This window comes from Lampris incognitus, chromosome 18, assembly GCF_029633865.1.
Source record: "Lampris incognitus isolate fLamInc1 chromosome 18, fLamInc1.hap2, whole genome shotgun sequence".
NCBI classification, from domain to species: Eukaryota; Metazoa; Chordata; class Actinopteri; order Lampriformes; family Lampridae; genus Lampris; species Lampris incognitus.
Window position 1 is genome coordinate 32,011,994 of NC_079228.1, and position 15,585 is coordinate 32,027,578.

Below are 15,585 nucleotides of genomic sequence, written 5' to 3' on the forward strand. Positions count from 1 at the left end.
GGCGCCTCCGAAAGAAGTTTGTGAGCGCATCCAAAAACACATGCTGTTGTAGGATGTTAAAAGATTTTTTTTTGTTTCGTGTGATCAACTCGACAATTGTCATTGGTAAGAAGATTGGCAAAATATATTCCACGCCCCCACCACTGGCCTTTCTTAGCCTCCGAGTATTCTGTCACTGTCACTTGGTATCACCCATGCGGTTTCAGTGGAGGTAGGATTTCACAGAAACTCCATCGACAGAGACGGAAGTAAGATGTGATCTATCACCTTCTTACTTAATTACTAATAATAATGATAGTAATAATATAATAATATAATAAACTAATGATAATAGTAATAATAATATTGATTATTGATTAATTACTGTTGTGTTGCTTTTCACTGGCTTTGTTCTCCTCACTACATGTTGTATTTATTGGTCTAATGCGTTCCTATGGAGTGTTTGTGTGTTTAAATGTTGGCGCTGCTAAACAACAATTGTCGGGACAAGTAGAACCTACTTGACTTGACCTTCAACATGTTGACTTAAATCGGTCTGTTGATAAAAGCTTTTTAAGTGTTTTCTGATGTGTTGGCATGCTTTCCTGGGTTACTGCTCAGCTAAAAACACGACTCAGACGAGCTAGCTTTAGCTTTAGCATCCAACCGGGACGGCATAAATAATATGTAACGTTAGCTACTCAATACTTGTGCGGTCCATACTTGACCTACTTCCAATTAATAATATTAGTAATAATTAACTTATATAGTGCTTTTCTAACACTCAGAGTCGCTTTACAATAAATCCAACCCAAAGGCGGCGATCCCGTATCGTTTCGTTCGCAACATAGTCGCACAACGGTTGTACTTCACATCTGTGACACTGTGTCTGCTTTCATTTGCTCCCCCGTAGTCGTTCTTCTTCTGTGTCTTTCTCTTCCTGCCGCCCTCGTCGTCGGTTCGTCTGGTGACCTCAGCAGCCGAGCTTCCCCGCAGTTGCTCAAGTCTTGTGCGTAAATGGTGAGCGGCTGCCATTTCTACATGCTGGGGTCGCTGACTCATCTACCTGTTTTGCTCCATTGTTCAATTTATGACCCACCTATCCCCCCCACAGACACACACACACACACACGCACACACACACACACAAACACAGACACAAACACTTGCTCTTCCATTTCATTTGGACTGAACTGTACCTGATGTGCGTCTGACAGTTTGTTGCTCGTGTTCTGTTGTTCTTGTGCTGAACTCTTGGACGATGGTGGATAAATGTGCGGTCCAGTGATGCGGTTCACCGTTAAATCTCCCAGAGGTTTTGTTGTTTGTGTTTTCGTGAAGCTCCAAGCAACAGGGACGCTTGTCAATGAGAAGTTATATCAGTCTTGACTTTGTTGGATGAAGGATTGTGTCTTGCTTTGAGACGACTTTGTGTTCCCATTTCTTCAGTAAAACCTAAAGGAAATGCATGAAGCTTGCATGATTGATACCGGGGGGGGGGGGGGGTCACTCACATATGGGAATCTCCAGTGCGTTATTTATCAGGTGGGCGCATCCGTGTTAGTCGGCGTTATTTTTTTGTTCAAGTGTTTGAATATGGGTGGTTTACGTCAGCTTCCCTCTTGGTTCACCCTGTCGTCTTCTGTGTAACGTGTACCGACTGCGCAGAAGAATGTCCTCCCTGAGGACAATAAAACCATCCGTCTCTTTATCAGAGTGGGAGGCACGGCCGTGTGTCGAGACAGCCGCGAAACTTGCGTCCAAACCTGCTGCCTGGTTTGGAGAAAATGCACGAGGTCTGTTTGGATAGAAATGCATGAGGTCAGACATTCCGGCTTCCTCTTCCTGTTTGGTTGTCATAGTAACCTTCCCTGTGCTCTGGTCTTCTTTCCCCCCCCTCCACACAGTACGGGGCAGAGTTCCGGCGGTTCTCGGTGGACCGGGTCAAGCCGGGCAAGTTCGAGGAGTTCTACAAGCTCATCATGCACATCCACCGCATCGCCAACATGGAGGTGATGATTGGCTACGCCGACATCCACGGTGACCTGCTGCCAATCAACAACGACGACAACTTCTGCAAGGCGGTGTCCACGGCCCACCCCCTGCTCAGGATCTTCATTCAGAGACAAGGTAGGTCTGTCTTTGAAGGGTTTTAAAGGGGGGGGGGGGTCCTCCTCTCTGCATTTTCTTTTAGATTTTACGCTCATTCAACAACCAGTCAGTCAATTTATCAGTCATCACACTGAATTTATATCGCACAAAAACACACAGGACGAGAGAGCGTGCACACATATGTAGAGGATATATTTGAACCCTCATGAGGTTTAGAGGAAGTGTTTGTATGTAGGTAAGTGGGCCGATGGTGGAAATTTTGTGTGTGACTGTGTGTGTGCATGTATGCACGAGAGTGGGTGTGCGAGCTGCGTGTTTGTGTGTGTTTAAGTGTTAGCCCCGATGGCGATGCCCCTTGTGAACTGAATGGACATCATATTGCATAATATATCCACTAGAAGTAGGATGCCTAGATAAAGTGAATTCAGTGATTTTTAGCTGGCTGTTTGTTTTTTTTCCTCCACCATTAGGACGCGGAAAATAGCTGGATGGGTTTGTTTCCAACTTTGATTGGGGCTCAAACAAATTCATATCGGGTTTGATCTCTAATGTTCTTCAACCAGTAAATTCACAATGCCGTCAACTTCATATTTGCACACAAACCGACCCGTCACTTGTATCCGTTCAGTTGTGATATCGCTAATCAAAATAAGTTTCCCACAGCATATTTCCTTATCTAATTATGTCTGTCTTCCAGCTATGAGCGCTCCAGGCCTTGTTGTTTACCTTGTGTGTGTGTGTGTGTGTGTGGTGTTTCCTGCCCCCTTATGGGCCGAAGCTGTCTGTGTCTGTCTGCTGAGCTAAGTCCTGTGTCTTATCCAAAGGAAGGGCTTGCAGGCAGACACACACACACACACACACAGGCCGCCGGTGCCGTGGCAGCCCATAGAAATCAGGTCATTGAGCAGAGCCTGTATCCCAGCATACCAGACATTACTGTGAGACAAAAGATCTGCATGAAAAGAGAGGCTCCTCACTGAGCTCTGTCTGTCTCTCTTGTCTGTCCCTCACTCTCGTGTGTGTGTGTGTATCTGTATGGTGTGTGTGTGTGAATGTGTCTATGGTGTGTTTGTGTGCATTGGAAGATAAAACCTTGAATGGGACCTACATTTAGACTTTACCTCCATCCCTCTCTCCACCTCCGTCCCTCACCGAGCCACAGCTCCGGAGTGGGCCTTGCCCGCCTACCAGCTAGCTAGCTAGTGAGATAGCGTCATTCGTATGCCGTCAACCATTCACGTCCATTCACAGCCCCGGTCCTCCTTGGAATGCCATTAAGCTCCATCGTGAGCTGAACACGTACCCTCCAGGGTATTGTTTTAATTGCGGTCCGGCAGCTGAAGCACAAAAGCCGGGCCTCGGCGTGCCTGATTAGCTTGCGTGAGATTGCGAGACAGGGTGACGGCTTTCCACTCGAGGAGGAGGCACCTCTTCATCCCTGCACCGTGCGATGACGCGTTGTCTTGTAAAAGGGAGCGTGGCTTCTTCGGCTGAATACGCCGATTGTTAAGTTGGGTGGGACTTGCGCCAAAGTTGTACAACCAATGTAAACCTGCAGCTTTTTCATTGTGAGCGAGCCAGCTGCTGTGTTTCAGAATAGTGTAGCCCTTCATTTTACAGCCAAACATGGATATAATGGCACACACCGAATTTGTGTATACTCATATATATTGTGTGAATTAGATAAACAAGTGTGGATGTGTAGTGCTGACTAAAATGTGTCAGTCTAATGTCAGAAATCTACGAATAAGTTGATATTTAGCTAATGAAAAGCTCGGCCTTTGCTTTTAGGGCGAAGTTAAAGGCGTGTTTCAGGCACAAACATTTCTTAGAGAGTTTTTCCTCGCTGCCAATAAGAGCACATTAGCATTTTGTAGAGCTCTTGCGCTAAAAAAGCATGCATAATCAATTCCCTCTTTGTTCGCAGAGGCAGACTAAACAAAGAGTCAGATTTGCGCTTCCCATCGAGCGACGTTCTGCCAAGAACCACCGATTATTGAAGTTTGAGAAAATGACTTGAACAAGCATAAAACTGGACATTCCTCTCTCCCCCCACTAATTTCCTCTCCCCTCCAAAATCACATCCCCTTCTCCCCTATCCAACCCCTCAAACGTCTACTTTTCATATGATCTCCGCACTTTGTGGCTGTGACCTTCACCATCTGTACTTGTTTTTGTTTTCTTTTGCAAGTCTTAATGGGCTCGATACTGGATCTCGCAGATCGAATTAGGACCCAAATGCGAAATGTAAATACAAACACTACAGTAAGTTAAGCATCAGGTCCTGGTTCCTGCTTTTCAGTACGGCTGCCTTCTCTTTCTGCCTTGTCCAGCTCCGCAACACTGTCCCTCAATGCACACTGGGCTTACTGACCGCCCTGTGGGGTCAGGATCTGCACTTTTCTACACTATGCGCTTGTGACCCATGACCTACACAACTTCCTCCTTCTACCCTCGTCCCACTTCCTGCCTCTCCTAGCTAGCTGGTAGGGTCTGATCCTCATTTGGGGGCAGCTTCAGCAGCACACAGGAAGGTCCGGTGCCCGTGTTGTTTCAGTAGTTGCGGTGTTGACGGATTGGCGGTCACGCCGCGGTGATGTAATCCAGCGGGGATGAGCGCTGTTGTGACCGTGCCAGTCTAAACATCTTGAGCCTCACTGGAGTCTGTTGTTGGCAGCTACACAATGAGCCGCGTGTATGGCTGTGTACACTTACCTCACGTCTCAGAAGAGTGTGTGTGTGTGTGTGTGTGTGTGTGTTCTTTAAATGAGCTTGACTAATTATGTGCGTGTCAGAGGTGCTTGTTGTGCGTCTGTGTGGGGAGTTTGCACGTTTGTACATGTGCGCGATTGTGATTTAGCGGGCACTGCACCGGTCTGCACCATATAGTACCAGTCATCAGACACACATCAGCAATGAGTTGGCCACTGGTGTCACCATGGAGCTCCTTATTCCCAGTCAGCCCACCAGCAGAGATAAAGGAGGGACACACACACACGCACGGATGGACGCACACACACACGCACACACACACACACAGATGGTGTGACTCACTCTATGTCATCGTAGGGGCTTTTCTAACTAGCTTTGCACACCAAACCAACCTTTATGCCTCCCTCACACACATGCAGACACACAAAAACACACATACACACACACTGAGCAAAAACATATCAAAGCATCTCCCATGATGCTCGGCGCACATTTTTCTCATCTCTAAACTAGATATTATCTTGTGTTTCCAAAAATAGAAGACAAAATACCAAACGGCGTTATCGTAGCAGCAGTGTCAGAGGGGGCATCCTCTCCCCGTCTCTCTTTCTCGCCCTTCCCCTTTTTGTTTTCCACTCAGAAGGCAATAGACAAAGGTCGTTTGAAATGGGGAGGGGGGGGGGTGTAGTTTTAAGAGTCCATAAGTCTTCCGCAGCCCACATTTGCAGATGACGTAGTAATCCTATGGGTAATAGTGCGGTGTCCCTGGGTTTTATGGCCCGGCCGGCACCGTTACTGCCGTTCAGATGTTTTCCAGTCAGAGATGAGACGGAGGTGAGGAAGCAGCCAGACAGTCAGAGAAGAGAGGCCAAGGCCACAAGGGCTGTGAGGAAAGGATAAAAAGAAAAGAAAGGAGGCGCCGTCATCATCTGTGTGTGTGGTTTATGAATGTGACCTGTGACCTCTGCATCTTATTACCAGTTTAAATGACCCCCCCCCCTTTCCTCTCTGTGGTCGGACATCCGTGTTTTCCATTTGAACTCACTCATCTTGTGTTTTTGTTTGTTTGTTTGTGTGTGTGTGTGTGTGTGTGTGTGTGTGTGTGTGTGTGTGTGTGTGCGTGCGTGCGTGCGTGCGTTTTTGTACGCATGCACGTGCCTCATAGCGAACGAATGTCTCCCCGACTCCCCTTCAGGGCTCGGATTACCATTGGTTGTAAAATTGGGCCCGCCACGTGCAGCGCTTGTGCGGTTGTACAGCCGTTACCCACAACTCCCTCTGGGCTGTGAAGGCGGCCCGTTTAGTCATTACCCGCACAAATGGGGGGGGGGTATGTGTGTTCTACATTTTTCCACTCGGTACACTCTATCTGACGGCCTGTCGATATAAACCAGTACTCGCCGGGTGTCTCACCAGGGTAAAGGCAGAAGGTGCCCGTCGCTTCGTAAATGTGCACCGCTTCATCACATGGGGCTGTATTGGATCTTATCGGACATACTAAATTGTCCCTAGGTATGACTGTGTGTGTGTGTGTGTGTGTGTGTGTATGTTGGCCCTGTGTGTCGGCCCAATGACTGCTAGGATAGGCTCCAGCATCCCCACGACCCTGAGAGCGGGATAAGCGCTTCGGATAATGGATGGATGTACTGGATCTTAAGTTATTAAGTTAGCCCTTGTGTTGTCCTCACATTCTGTATACTGCCCTTGTCATAAGGGTTATTCATGACCCGCCTTCATTAAACCTCTAAATCAAAGCAACTTAATTTAATTTTAAACCCCAAATCTGTTTTGGACAAAGAAACAAGCTGTCATTCATCACAAACTGTGTGACTATCTGACCCTTTCCCTCTTCCCAGTGCAGAAAGACTGCATTTAGTCAGTGGACACCACTCGTTTTTATAGAGTCACACATGACCCCAACATGTCTTAGGGTCAAAAATGACCCTAAGACAATCTTAGTACCCTAGTGGTGTACAGCTTTCATGGAAATATGAACGAAAAAAATGTTTCACTTTTTCTAATGTTGAGGTCACTCTAGGAAAAGTCATCAAATTTCAGCTTGAAAAAAGATCATTTAGAGACTTTTCTCTGCTGTTAAACACTGTTATGGGCCTTGTTTACCCGTACGACAACAGAAGGGTTAAGTTTCCTTTATTAATCCCCTTGGGGAAATTAATTTACTGCAAATTAACCCATCCTAGCTGTGATCTGTGTAGCTAGGAGCAGTGGGCTGCCGCCGTCATGCTGCGCCCGGGGACCAACTCCAGTTCTCCTCTCCATTGCCTCGGTCAGGGGCAGAGACGGGAGTATTAACCCTAACATGGATGTCTTTTTGGTGGTGGGAGGAAACCGGAGCACCCGGAGAAAACCCACCACAGACACGAGGAGAACATGCAAACTCCACACAGAGGACGGCCCCCAAGGTTGGACAACCCTGGGGTTCGAACCCTGGACCTTCTTGCTGAGAGGCGGCAGCGCTAACAACTGGGCCACCGTGCCGCCCTTGCATATGATCTTCTAAAAGCTGTGGGAAGCCTATGTTAGATTTTACTTTGCTTGCAGTTCTACTAATCATCGAGTACCATTAGGTTTCATTTATTTTCAAATGGTTTACACCAGGCGGCACGGTGGCGCAGTGGTTAGCGCGGTCGTCTCACAGCAAAAAGGTCCTGGGTTCGAGCCCCGGGGTAGTCCAACCTTGGTGGGTCATCCCGGGTCGTCCTCTGTGTGGAGTTTGCATGTTCTCCCCGTGTCTGTGTGGGTTTCCTCTGGGGGTGCTCTGGTTTCCTCCCACAGTCCAAAAACATGTAGGTCAGGTAAATCGGCCGTACTACATTGTCCCTAGGTATGAATGGGTGTGTGTGTGTCGGCCCTGTGATAGCCTGGCAGCCTGTCCAGGGTGTCTCCCCGCCTGCCGCCCAATGACTGCTGGGATAGGCTCCAGCATCCCCGCGACCCTGAGAGCAGAATAAACGGTTTGGATAATGGCTGTATGAATGGTTTATATCACACATATTATAGTGAGTTTTTCTGATCAAGCAAGAGAAAATAGTTTCTGTGTGTGTGTGTGTTGCCTGGTGTGCTCTAACAATCCATCCCTTCTTTCCCGTAGAGAAGTTGGATTATTTTCAGAGGTAAAACTGGAAGGTCGAGTCGGTTTCGGTGGAAGAAGATGAGTGAGCTAACCGGGCTGGTGAAACAGAGGACTCTGTCTATAATAATACGGTGTTTGGGTACGTGATTGTAGTGGCTCAGTCATGTGTAGCCGGCTGGTGATTCACATTAGATGAAGGTCAAGGAAACAAGTGCACGCATGCACGCACACATGCAAACGCGTGCACTTGACATGGCGCCGCTGCTTAAAAAGGTGGAAATTTCAGAGAACAGGATGATATTATGAAGCATTGACCGCGGTCAAGATTTCCATTTCCCATTTTAATACTGGTTAGTCAGCACATCACCTTTTGTAGCCCTTAACTGATCCTACACCTGCCACATTCCTATTAACTGATCCTACACCTGCCACATTCCCATTAAGAAACGGACGCACAACTACTATACGTCCAAGTTTGATTTCTAAGTAGTCGGAGTGTGATTTGTATGAAACCTTTGTGTTGTGTTTGTTTAGGGTGTTGGTTTTATGGGCACTAACCGTCCTCTAATTGTCATCCTGTTGCACAAATTCATTCAAAAAGGGTTTAGATAACCCCTAAAGAGGAGGGCTGTCCTCATTGTGTACTTAACATGAACAACATACCAGCTGATGGGGCTTTCTGGATGGGAAATAGACTTTTCTTCGACCGCTAAGCCCCAGCGGCAAGCGGGTTTAAAAACCCATCAGGCACTTTTTTCTGTTTTGAAGATGAGATGAGAGAGAGGGCAAGGTTTAAGGATCCCCTGTCGGCCAGTTTGAGTACTGCAGTCGTAAAACACGGGATAAAGATCTCATCTCCGCAGGCAAACGCGGTTTTGGAGTCTGGTCCTCTGAATGAATTGCCTGGGTCCAGACCTTTTGGATCTGCCCACTCCACCGAGGTGGCTGGTTCTTCTGGTCTGGCATCATGACGTGAAACAGCGGTTTCTCGGTTGAAAAAGCGATTATCCAATGAGCACCATGGGGGGGCTAACAATTTAGCCAATCATAGGCGAGACTAACGCCATTGTCAAGCGTTAAACAGCATGTCTTCTCAATATCCCCCGACATCGTAGTCCCCGCACCCCCTTTTCCTCCCCAATTGTATCCGGCCAATAACCCTGCCTCGGTCATTGCTCCACCCCCTCTGCTGATCCGGGGAGGGTTGCAGACTACCACATGCCTCCTCCGATACATGTGGAGTCGCCAGCCGCTTCTTTTCACCTGACAGTGAGGAGTTTCGCCAGGGGGCTGTAGTGCGTGGGAGGATCACGCTATTCCCCCCAGTTCCCCCTCCCCTCCGAACAGGCGCCCCGACCGACCACAGGAGGCGCTAGTGCAGCAACCAGGACTCCCACCCAATTGTGTATGTAGAGACGCCCGACCAAGCCGGAGGAAACATGGGGATTCGAACCGGCGATCCCCATGTTGGTAGGAAACAGAATAGACCGCCATGCTACCCGGACGCCCATTGTAGTTTGTTTTTACTTTCTTAAAACTCCGGCAAAACCAGCATGTTTGCATGGCTACCCATCAGTGTCGACCTACAAAGACGTTAGAGTCAAGCAGGAACGTTGGTCTCTTGTGATTGGCTCGGGAGAATCGAATGCCCCTCCCCCACGGAAATCAGTTAGAGCGAAGACGAAGTTCGACGTAAGATGGAAATTGAGTCTAACGACTTTACAATCCTGTCTGATAGCAGGCAACCGAAAGAAAGCTGACCTGTTGCTTAACTTCCTGGGAGGGAGGATGAACTAACTGGTGGCCACACACTCGGTCAGCGGCTCCTCGCTTCAGACCCTGACTGTTATGGTTATGATGGTCTTCTGCAGGAATGCAGAGTAGAAAACATTCCAGTTCGAAGAGGGCCACATCAATGGAAATTGCAGTGTTTTTCTCCACCCTTGCTTAAATCACTCCTTCAGTCATAAACATGATTTCCTGGAGGCAGACACCTTTGCTAAAACATATACTGCTTGGAAGAACTGTGGAGATATGAAGTGTATATACATACATATAACAATCGTCTTGGATAATTGGCACTCTGCCTTGAATTGCTCTGCAGCATCTACGCACTGGTCTTCAGCCAAGCAAAACACATACCTGCTTTAGCAGGCGACGTTTTGCGAGACAAAACGTGGTTGTTTTAGTAGACGGTGTCCGTGCCCTGAACTCAGACTAAACTTTAAACAAACGTACTAGAGACCCCGTTTTCACAAAGGCCCGAGCGTTTAAATAAATACGGCGGACAGAGCGGGCCAAGGTTGTGTCTGCGTGGCTCCGTATCTGGCGTGTCGAAGCGCTTGCCTTGGGTACGCGGCCTCGGCGAAACCCAAACGTTATCCGCACACCTGTGAAAACTGGATGACCAGCTATCGGCGTCGGCCAAGCCCTCGCAGAAACACGTCAGACCCCACCACAAATTGAAAAAAAGGGAGAGAATGAAAACGGCTTGTGTGCCTTTTTAAGGCCGAGTTAGAGGTGCAGATGTTCAGACCGACGCAGTTTCTCAAAAATTTGGACCACACAGTCACTCGGGAGATTTTAAGAAGTCCAGCCAGCAAGCGAGCATAGTCTACCAGCATCCGTTTACTTCTGCGACCTCTGACTCTTTAGCGCCTCTCTGTGTGTTAAACACGGTTGCTTTGTTGCCAGTTGTTTCATTTGCGTAAGGTGATAGACGCCGGTCATGGATGGAGCGAAGCTCGGCATAGTGCAACAAGAGGGACGTCATTTACACCCATGTGTCTCGACCTTTTTAAAGCGTGGTTGGCACACCGCAAACCAAATGTGTGCAACAAAACCTGAGGGTGAACTATACTTAATTCAATGCACCCCCCCCTATAAAGTCCCTCTGTTCTTTGAAAACATGCAGGTTTAACAATGAATTTACACCTGTCTGAAAAATCAAACCATATGCCTGTTTGGGTTCGCTTCCTTCATTGCTGAATGAGGGTTTTTCACCATGAAACGCCATGCAGAACGTTGCCATGGAAACAGTAAAAGCAATAGAAGAAGAATCAACCTTTGATTGGAAGTAGGGCTATGGATGTTTGGGGTTTTTTTTGGGATCCCCCCCCCCTTTTTTTCTCCCCAATTGTACTTGGCCAATTACCCCACTCTTCCAAGCTGCCCCGGTCGCTGCTCCGACTCCTCTGCTGATCCGGGGAGGGCTGCAGACTACCACATGCCTCCTCCGGTACATGTGGAGTCGCCAGCCGCTTCTTTTCACCTGACAGTGAGGAGTTTCACCAGGGGGATGTAGCGCATGGGAGGATCACGCTACCCCCCCCCCCCAAGTTCCCTCTCCCCCCGAACAGGTGTCCTGACCAACCAGACGAGGTGCTAGTGCAGCGACCAGGACACACACACACACACACACACACACACACACACACATCCAGCTTCCCACCCGCAGACATGGCCAATTGGGTCTGTAGAGATGCCTGACCAGGCCGGAGGTAACACGGGGATTCGAACCTGCGATCACCGTGTTGGTAGGCAATGGAATAGACCACCACGCCACCCGGACGCCCCCGGACCTGGACCTTTTGTGTTGAAGATCACGCTGCCTTGAAAAGACCACAGATTTTCTAGTTTCCCAGCAGCCACCAGGCCTGACGTTTCGGTTTCATTGTTGAATGAGTTTGCATGGGCTGTGGCCACTAAAGGTGGAATGTGTCAGATTTAATTGTCATATCAATTTAATTATCCATCTAAAAAATAACGGAATACCGCGAATTTTGGTATAACGTTGAGAGTTTTGAGTTCTGGACAAGTCGCAAGCCACGCAGGAGTGCTAGCCACTCAATATTGGTGTCTACTTATACACTCATTAATTCATTTAATTATTAACTCAATACTCATACAGTTTAAGTAGATGGAGATCAAGTTGAGAGATTACTGTTCACTTAAATAATAAATCTGGAATGATTTATCTTCACAATTACTCCACACAAGAATAGAAGTTCTCATGTAGCTATGCCAATCTTTCACATCTGCGTTTCTTACAGCGCACGCCAACAAGCCGGGGTCTCTATTCTCGTCCCATTGTTATTACCAGTTCAGCATTTTTCTGTTTTCGTTTTGGTTTCGTCTCTCAGCCTTTCTCCATATTCTTTGATTTTCTGGGATTTCAAGATGAAGCTTCGGCAGAGTATCACCTCGGCTTTTTCCATTCGTAGGTGTTTGCTTGCGAGCTTCTTCGTCGCCGTCATCTTGGGCAGCACGAGTGCAAATATGAGTCGATAATGGTCTTCAAAGCTGGGCGGCTAGTACACTCGTCAGAGCCACAGTGTCTGTTGTGTCTGTCTGTCTGTGTGCTGCAGCAGCTGACAGCAGGGATTCTGTCAGCACATCTGGCCTCCCTCTCACCATGGCCCACAGGCATGAGAGTGTGTGTGTGTGCGTGTGTGTGTGTGTGTGTGCGTGTGCGTGTGTGTGTGTGCGTGCATATTGCTACACTTGTGAAGTCTGATTACTGACAGCCCACCTCTTTTGTGAGGATAAACGTGATACATGAGGACATTTTGTCCGGTCCTCACTTCTTTAAGGGTCCATAAGGGTTATGGGTAGACATGTAGTTCTTATGGTTAAGGTTAGGGTTGAGAGCTAGGGAATGAATGTAGTCAATGAGGGTCCTCGAGTATTTTGTGTGTGTGTGCAGTTGTGTGTGTTCATATATTCATGTATGCTACACATCCATTTTAGTATTTGTGTGTGCGCATGTGTGCACCGACACAATTGTCCACACATCTTTCTTATCTGCTGTGCTTTTGCCTGCAAGTACGCTGGACTACACAGGAATGAGGCTGCGTCTGTGCGACAGATGTGTCAACAGCACGCCGGGCTCGGTGCTGCGGCTGCCGTATCCCGAGCTCTGACCTCAGAGCGTTTGATCCGCGCAGACGCGAGAGAACAAGGCGGCACAATAATTAGCGCTTGCTCTTTATCCCAGCCCGAACCGCAGAGATCAGATTTAGGCCCCCTTGGTATTAGCCACAGATTAGATTAGATCTCTTGATGAGTGGAGCTAATGTAATATTTATTCATGCCGCTGCGTGAGCTTTTTCTTTTTTCTTTTTCCCCCCTCCCCCCCCCTCCCCCCTTTGCTACCTTGCCTTTTTGGAAGCTTTTCAGCAGATAATGCGGCTCAGCTGTTTATCGGCTGGGCAGACAATCGAATACCGTGGTCGCTCGCTCCTTGTACCATTAATCTATTTATGGCCATATTAGTGCGCCGACTGTGCATTAGACTTGTCATTGTGCCTTTCTGACCGTGGCGCCTTTTCACAGCGTCAGAAGGCTTTCAGAGAGCGGGTACCGTCTATTATGCGAAGCTGACAGAACATCGGTCTCCATGGTGGGTTTAAAAGAGGGGCCTCGGGGCCCTGTGATGAAGGAGCTGGTTGTGTGAGAGGGACTGTTATGAAATGCATGGCCCGCTGCTCCTGGATGAAGAAGACAGCCAGCTGTCTTTCTCTCTCTCTCTCATGTTTTACTTACCCTCTTTATTCCCTCCTACGTGACCCTCTCCCTCTTTATGAAAGAACAGGACATCACAGAAAGGCTGTTGTGAGAAACACGCTGGCAAAAAGAGCAAAGGTCCGTCCCGTTTTGTTAGATCTGCCCGGTCTGTGTTTCAGAGCACTGTTTCAGGTAGCGACGTCAGCCAAGCCCACTTCTCTGCACATTAGAGCCTGTCTGTGACTCAACTCGAAAGAGCAAGGGGTGAAACGCTCTGCAGACAGCGGGGAGTCAGCCTGGGAGACAGAGATAGAAGGGGGGGTGGGGTGGGCAGGTTGAGTCCACCTCCATACTGGGGAGAGCGAGAGAGAGAGAGAAAGGGGGGGTCCTGGGCAGATTGAGTCCACCTCCATTCTGGAGGAGGGGGTTGGGGGGTCTGAGCAGGTCTAGTCTACCTCCATTCTGGAGCAAGAGAGGGGGTCTGAGCAGGTTGAGTCCACCTCCATTCTTGGGGGGGGGGTCTGGGCAGGTTGAGCCTACCTCCATTCTGGAATGAGAGAGGGAGAGGGGGGCCTGGCCAGGTTGAGTCCACCTCCATTCTGGAGAGGGGGGTGGGGCTGGGCAGGTTCAGTCCACCTCCATTCTGTGGCCTGGCTCTCATCCTGTTGTTATTTTCCTTTTTGTCAACATAAATCCCTGGAATATTCTGGAAAATAGGGGAAGCCCGTGCATGCACAGCTGGTACAGGCAATAACAAATGTCTGGTACGAACAGACTTAAGAGAAAACCTTTTACATGAGGGATTTTTATAAGCCTCAGATCTTTTTTTTTTTTTTTTTTTTGGCTCTAATAAGTAGATAACTATTACCGGGGGGTGTATCTGGGTCACGTTCAGGAGGGGCCAACATGGGAAAATGCTTTTGCCTTTCCAGACTGCGTCATCCCCAGGTGAGATTGGGTGGTTAGAGCCTAGCCAGTTTTGGGAAAAGCTCTCCCGCTTGCAGCCGCTCAGCATGTCCTTTCACCTCCTCTAGATTGTGTATGAGCAGGGGGACTGATTATTCCTGCGGCTCAAAAGCGTGTGTGTGTGTGTGTGCACGTGTGTGTGTGTGTGTGTGTGTGTGTGTGTGTGTGTGTGTGTGTGTGTGTGTGTGTGTGTCCATCTCTCTTACACCACGCCAACTGAATCCACATCTCTACCAGGAAAAGTTTCACCGCCGTAAAGCATTCAGGTTGGTGTGTTTGTAGGCTTCCCAATAAACACTGTGTGTGGCCTCCCCCCCCCACCCATGTAATTCCAACACAATGCCAGGCGTAGTTAGAGTGATGGAGGTGGCTGCTGCCCGCCAGGAGCGGGACAGAGGAGCAGCACACACATCCGATGGGGGGGAATGGGCTCTCTTTGTGCCTCCTGACTGCAGAGACATTGCAGCCAGCGGGGGGATAGGGCTGTAAATCATCTGGGCTCGGTGCTGCGGCAGCCCACAGCACCGAGCATCGCGCTTAGAACCTGCAGCAGTACCCCATGCAGCCACATGCACACGTACACTTGAACACACACATGCACACAAACATGCAAACACAGACTACGGTTGCTTCGCACTGGTAGTATTCATTATTTGTAAAATGAGTCATTTCACGATCACAAAGTTTCCTTTTTAGCCACTGCACCCACACTTGTATACCCACACTTGTGCACACACCCACCCACACACACACACACACACACACACACACACACACACACACACATGTTCAACACAACCTCCCGTTTTTTTTATCCAGCCTTCTCGGCCTTCCTTCTGCTCCATAGATCAAACCTGTCGCTCCTTTGTATGCTTCTACACACACACTTTCAGCCCCATTCCCCTGTTTGATCCCAGGCTGGGGTGGGGGACGGCCGCGTGCGTTAATTAAACGTGTATGTTCTGTTGTGTTTGGCCAGTTTATATAGGTGTTTGTGTTTTTGAAGGTCCCCGGCTCGTTTTGGGTTTATGACTCTGCTTTGAACTGTGCCTCCGCTCCCCACCACGATGAAGTTTCCAGACACTGTGGGACCGGGGGTTGTTGTTATCTGGGAGATTTTTTTTTTGTAACCTGCAAAGCTCCCACCACATGTTGAACCTGTTTGTCCCTCGACAGGTTTCCAGGCGGGGCATCATGTGGACTGCTGGGTACAACAG

The 15,585-nt window shown here is 48.6% G+C and overlaps 1 protein-coding gene across 2 annotated transcripts in view; it reads left to right on the forward strand.

Moving 5' to 3' along the window:
- pard6gb (par-6 family cell polarity regulator gamma b) overlaps positions 1-15,585 on the forward strand; it is a 62,728-nt gene that overhangs the window by 8,094 nt on the left and 39,049 nt on the right. The window contains exons 1-2 of one of the 2 annotated variants that reach the window (XM_056298437.1): positions 1,679-1,775; positions 1,887-2,109. In XM_056298437.1, the coding sequence (XP_056154412.1) occupies positions 1,767-1,775; positions 1,887-2,109 (232 nt within the window). In that variant the 5' untranslated portion in view covers positions 1,679-1,766. Of the gene's footprint in view, positions 1-1,678; positions 1,776-1,886; positions 2,110-15,585 lie in introns of those variants that run through there. The other variant, XM_056298436.1, reaches the window with a different exon arrangement.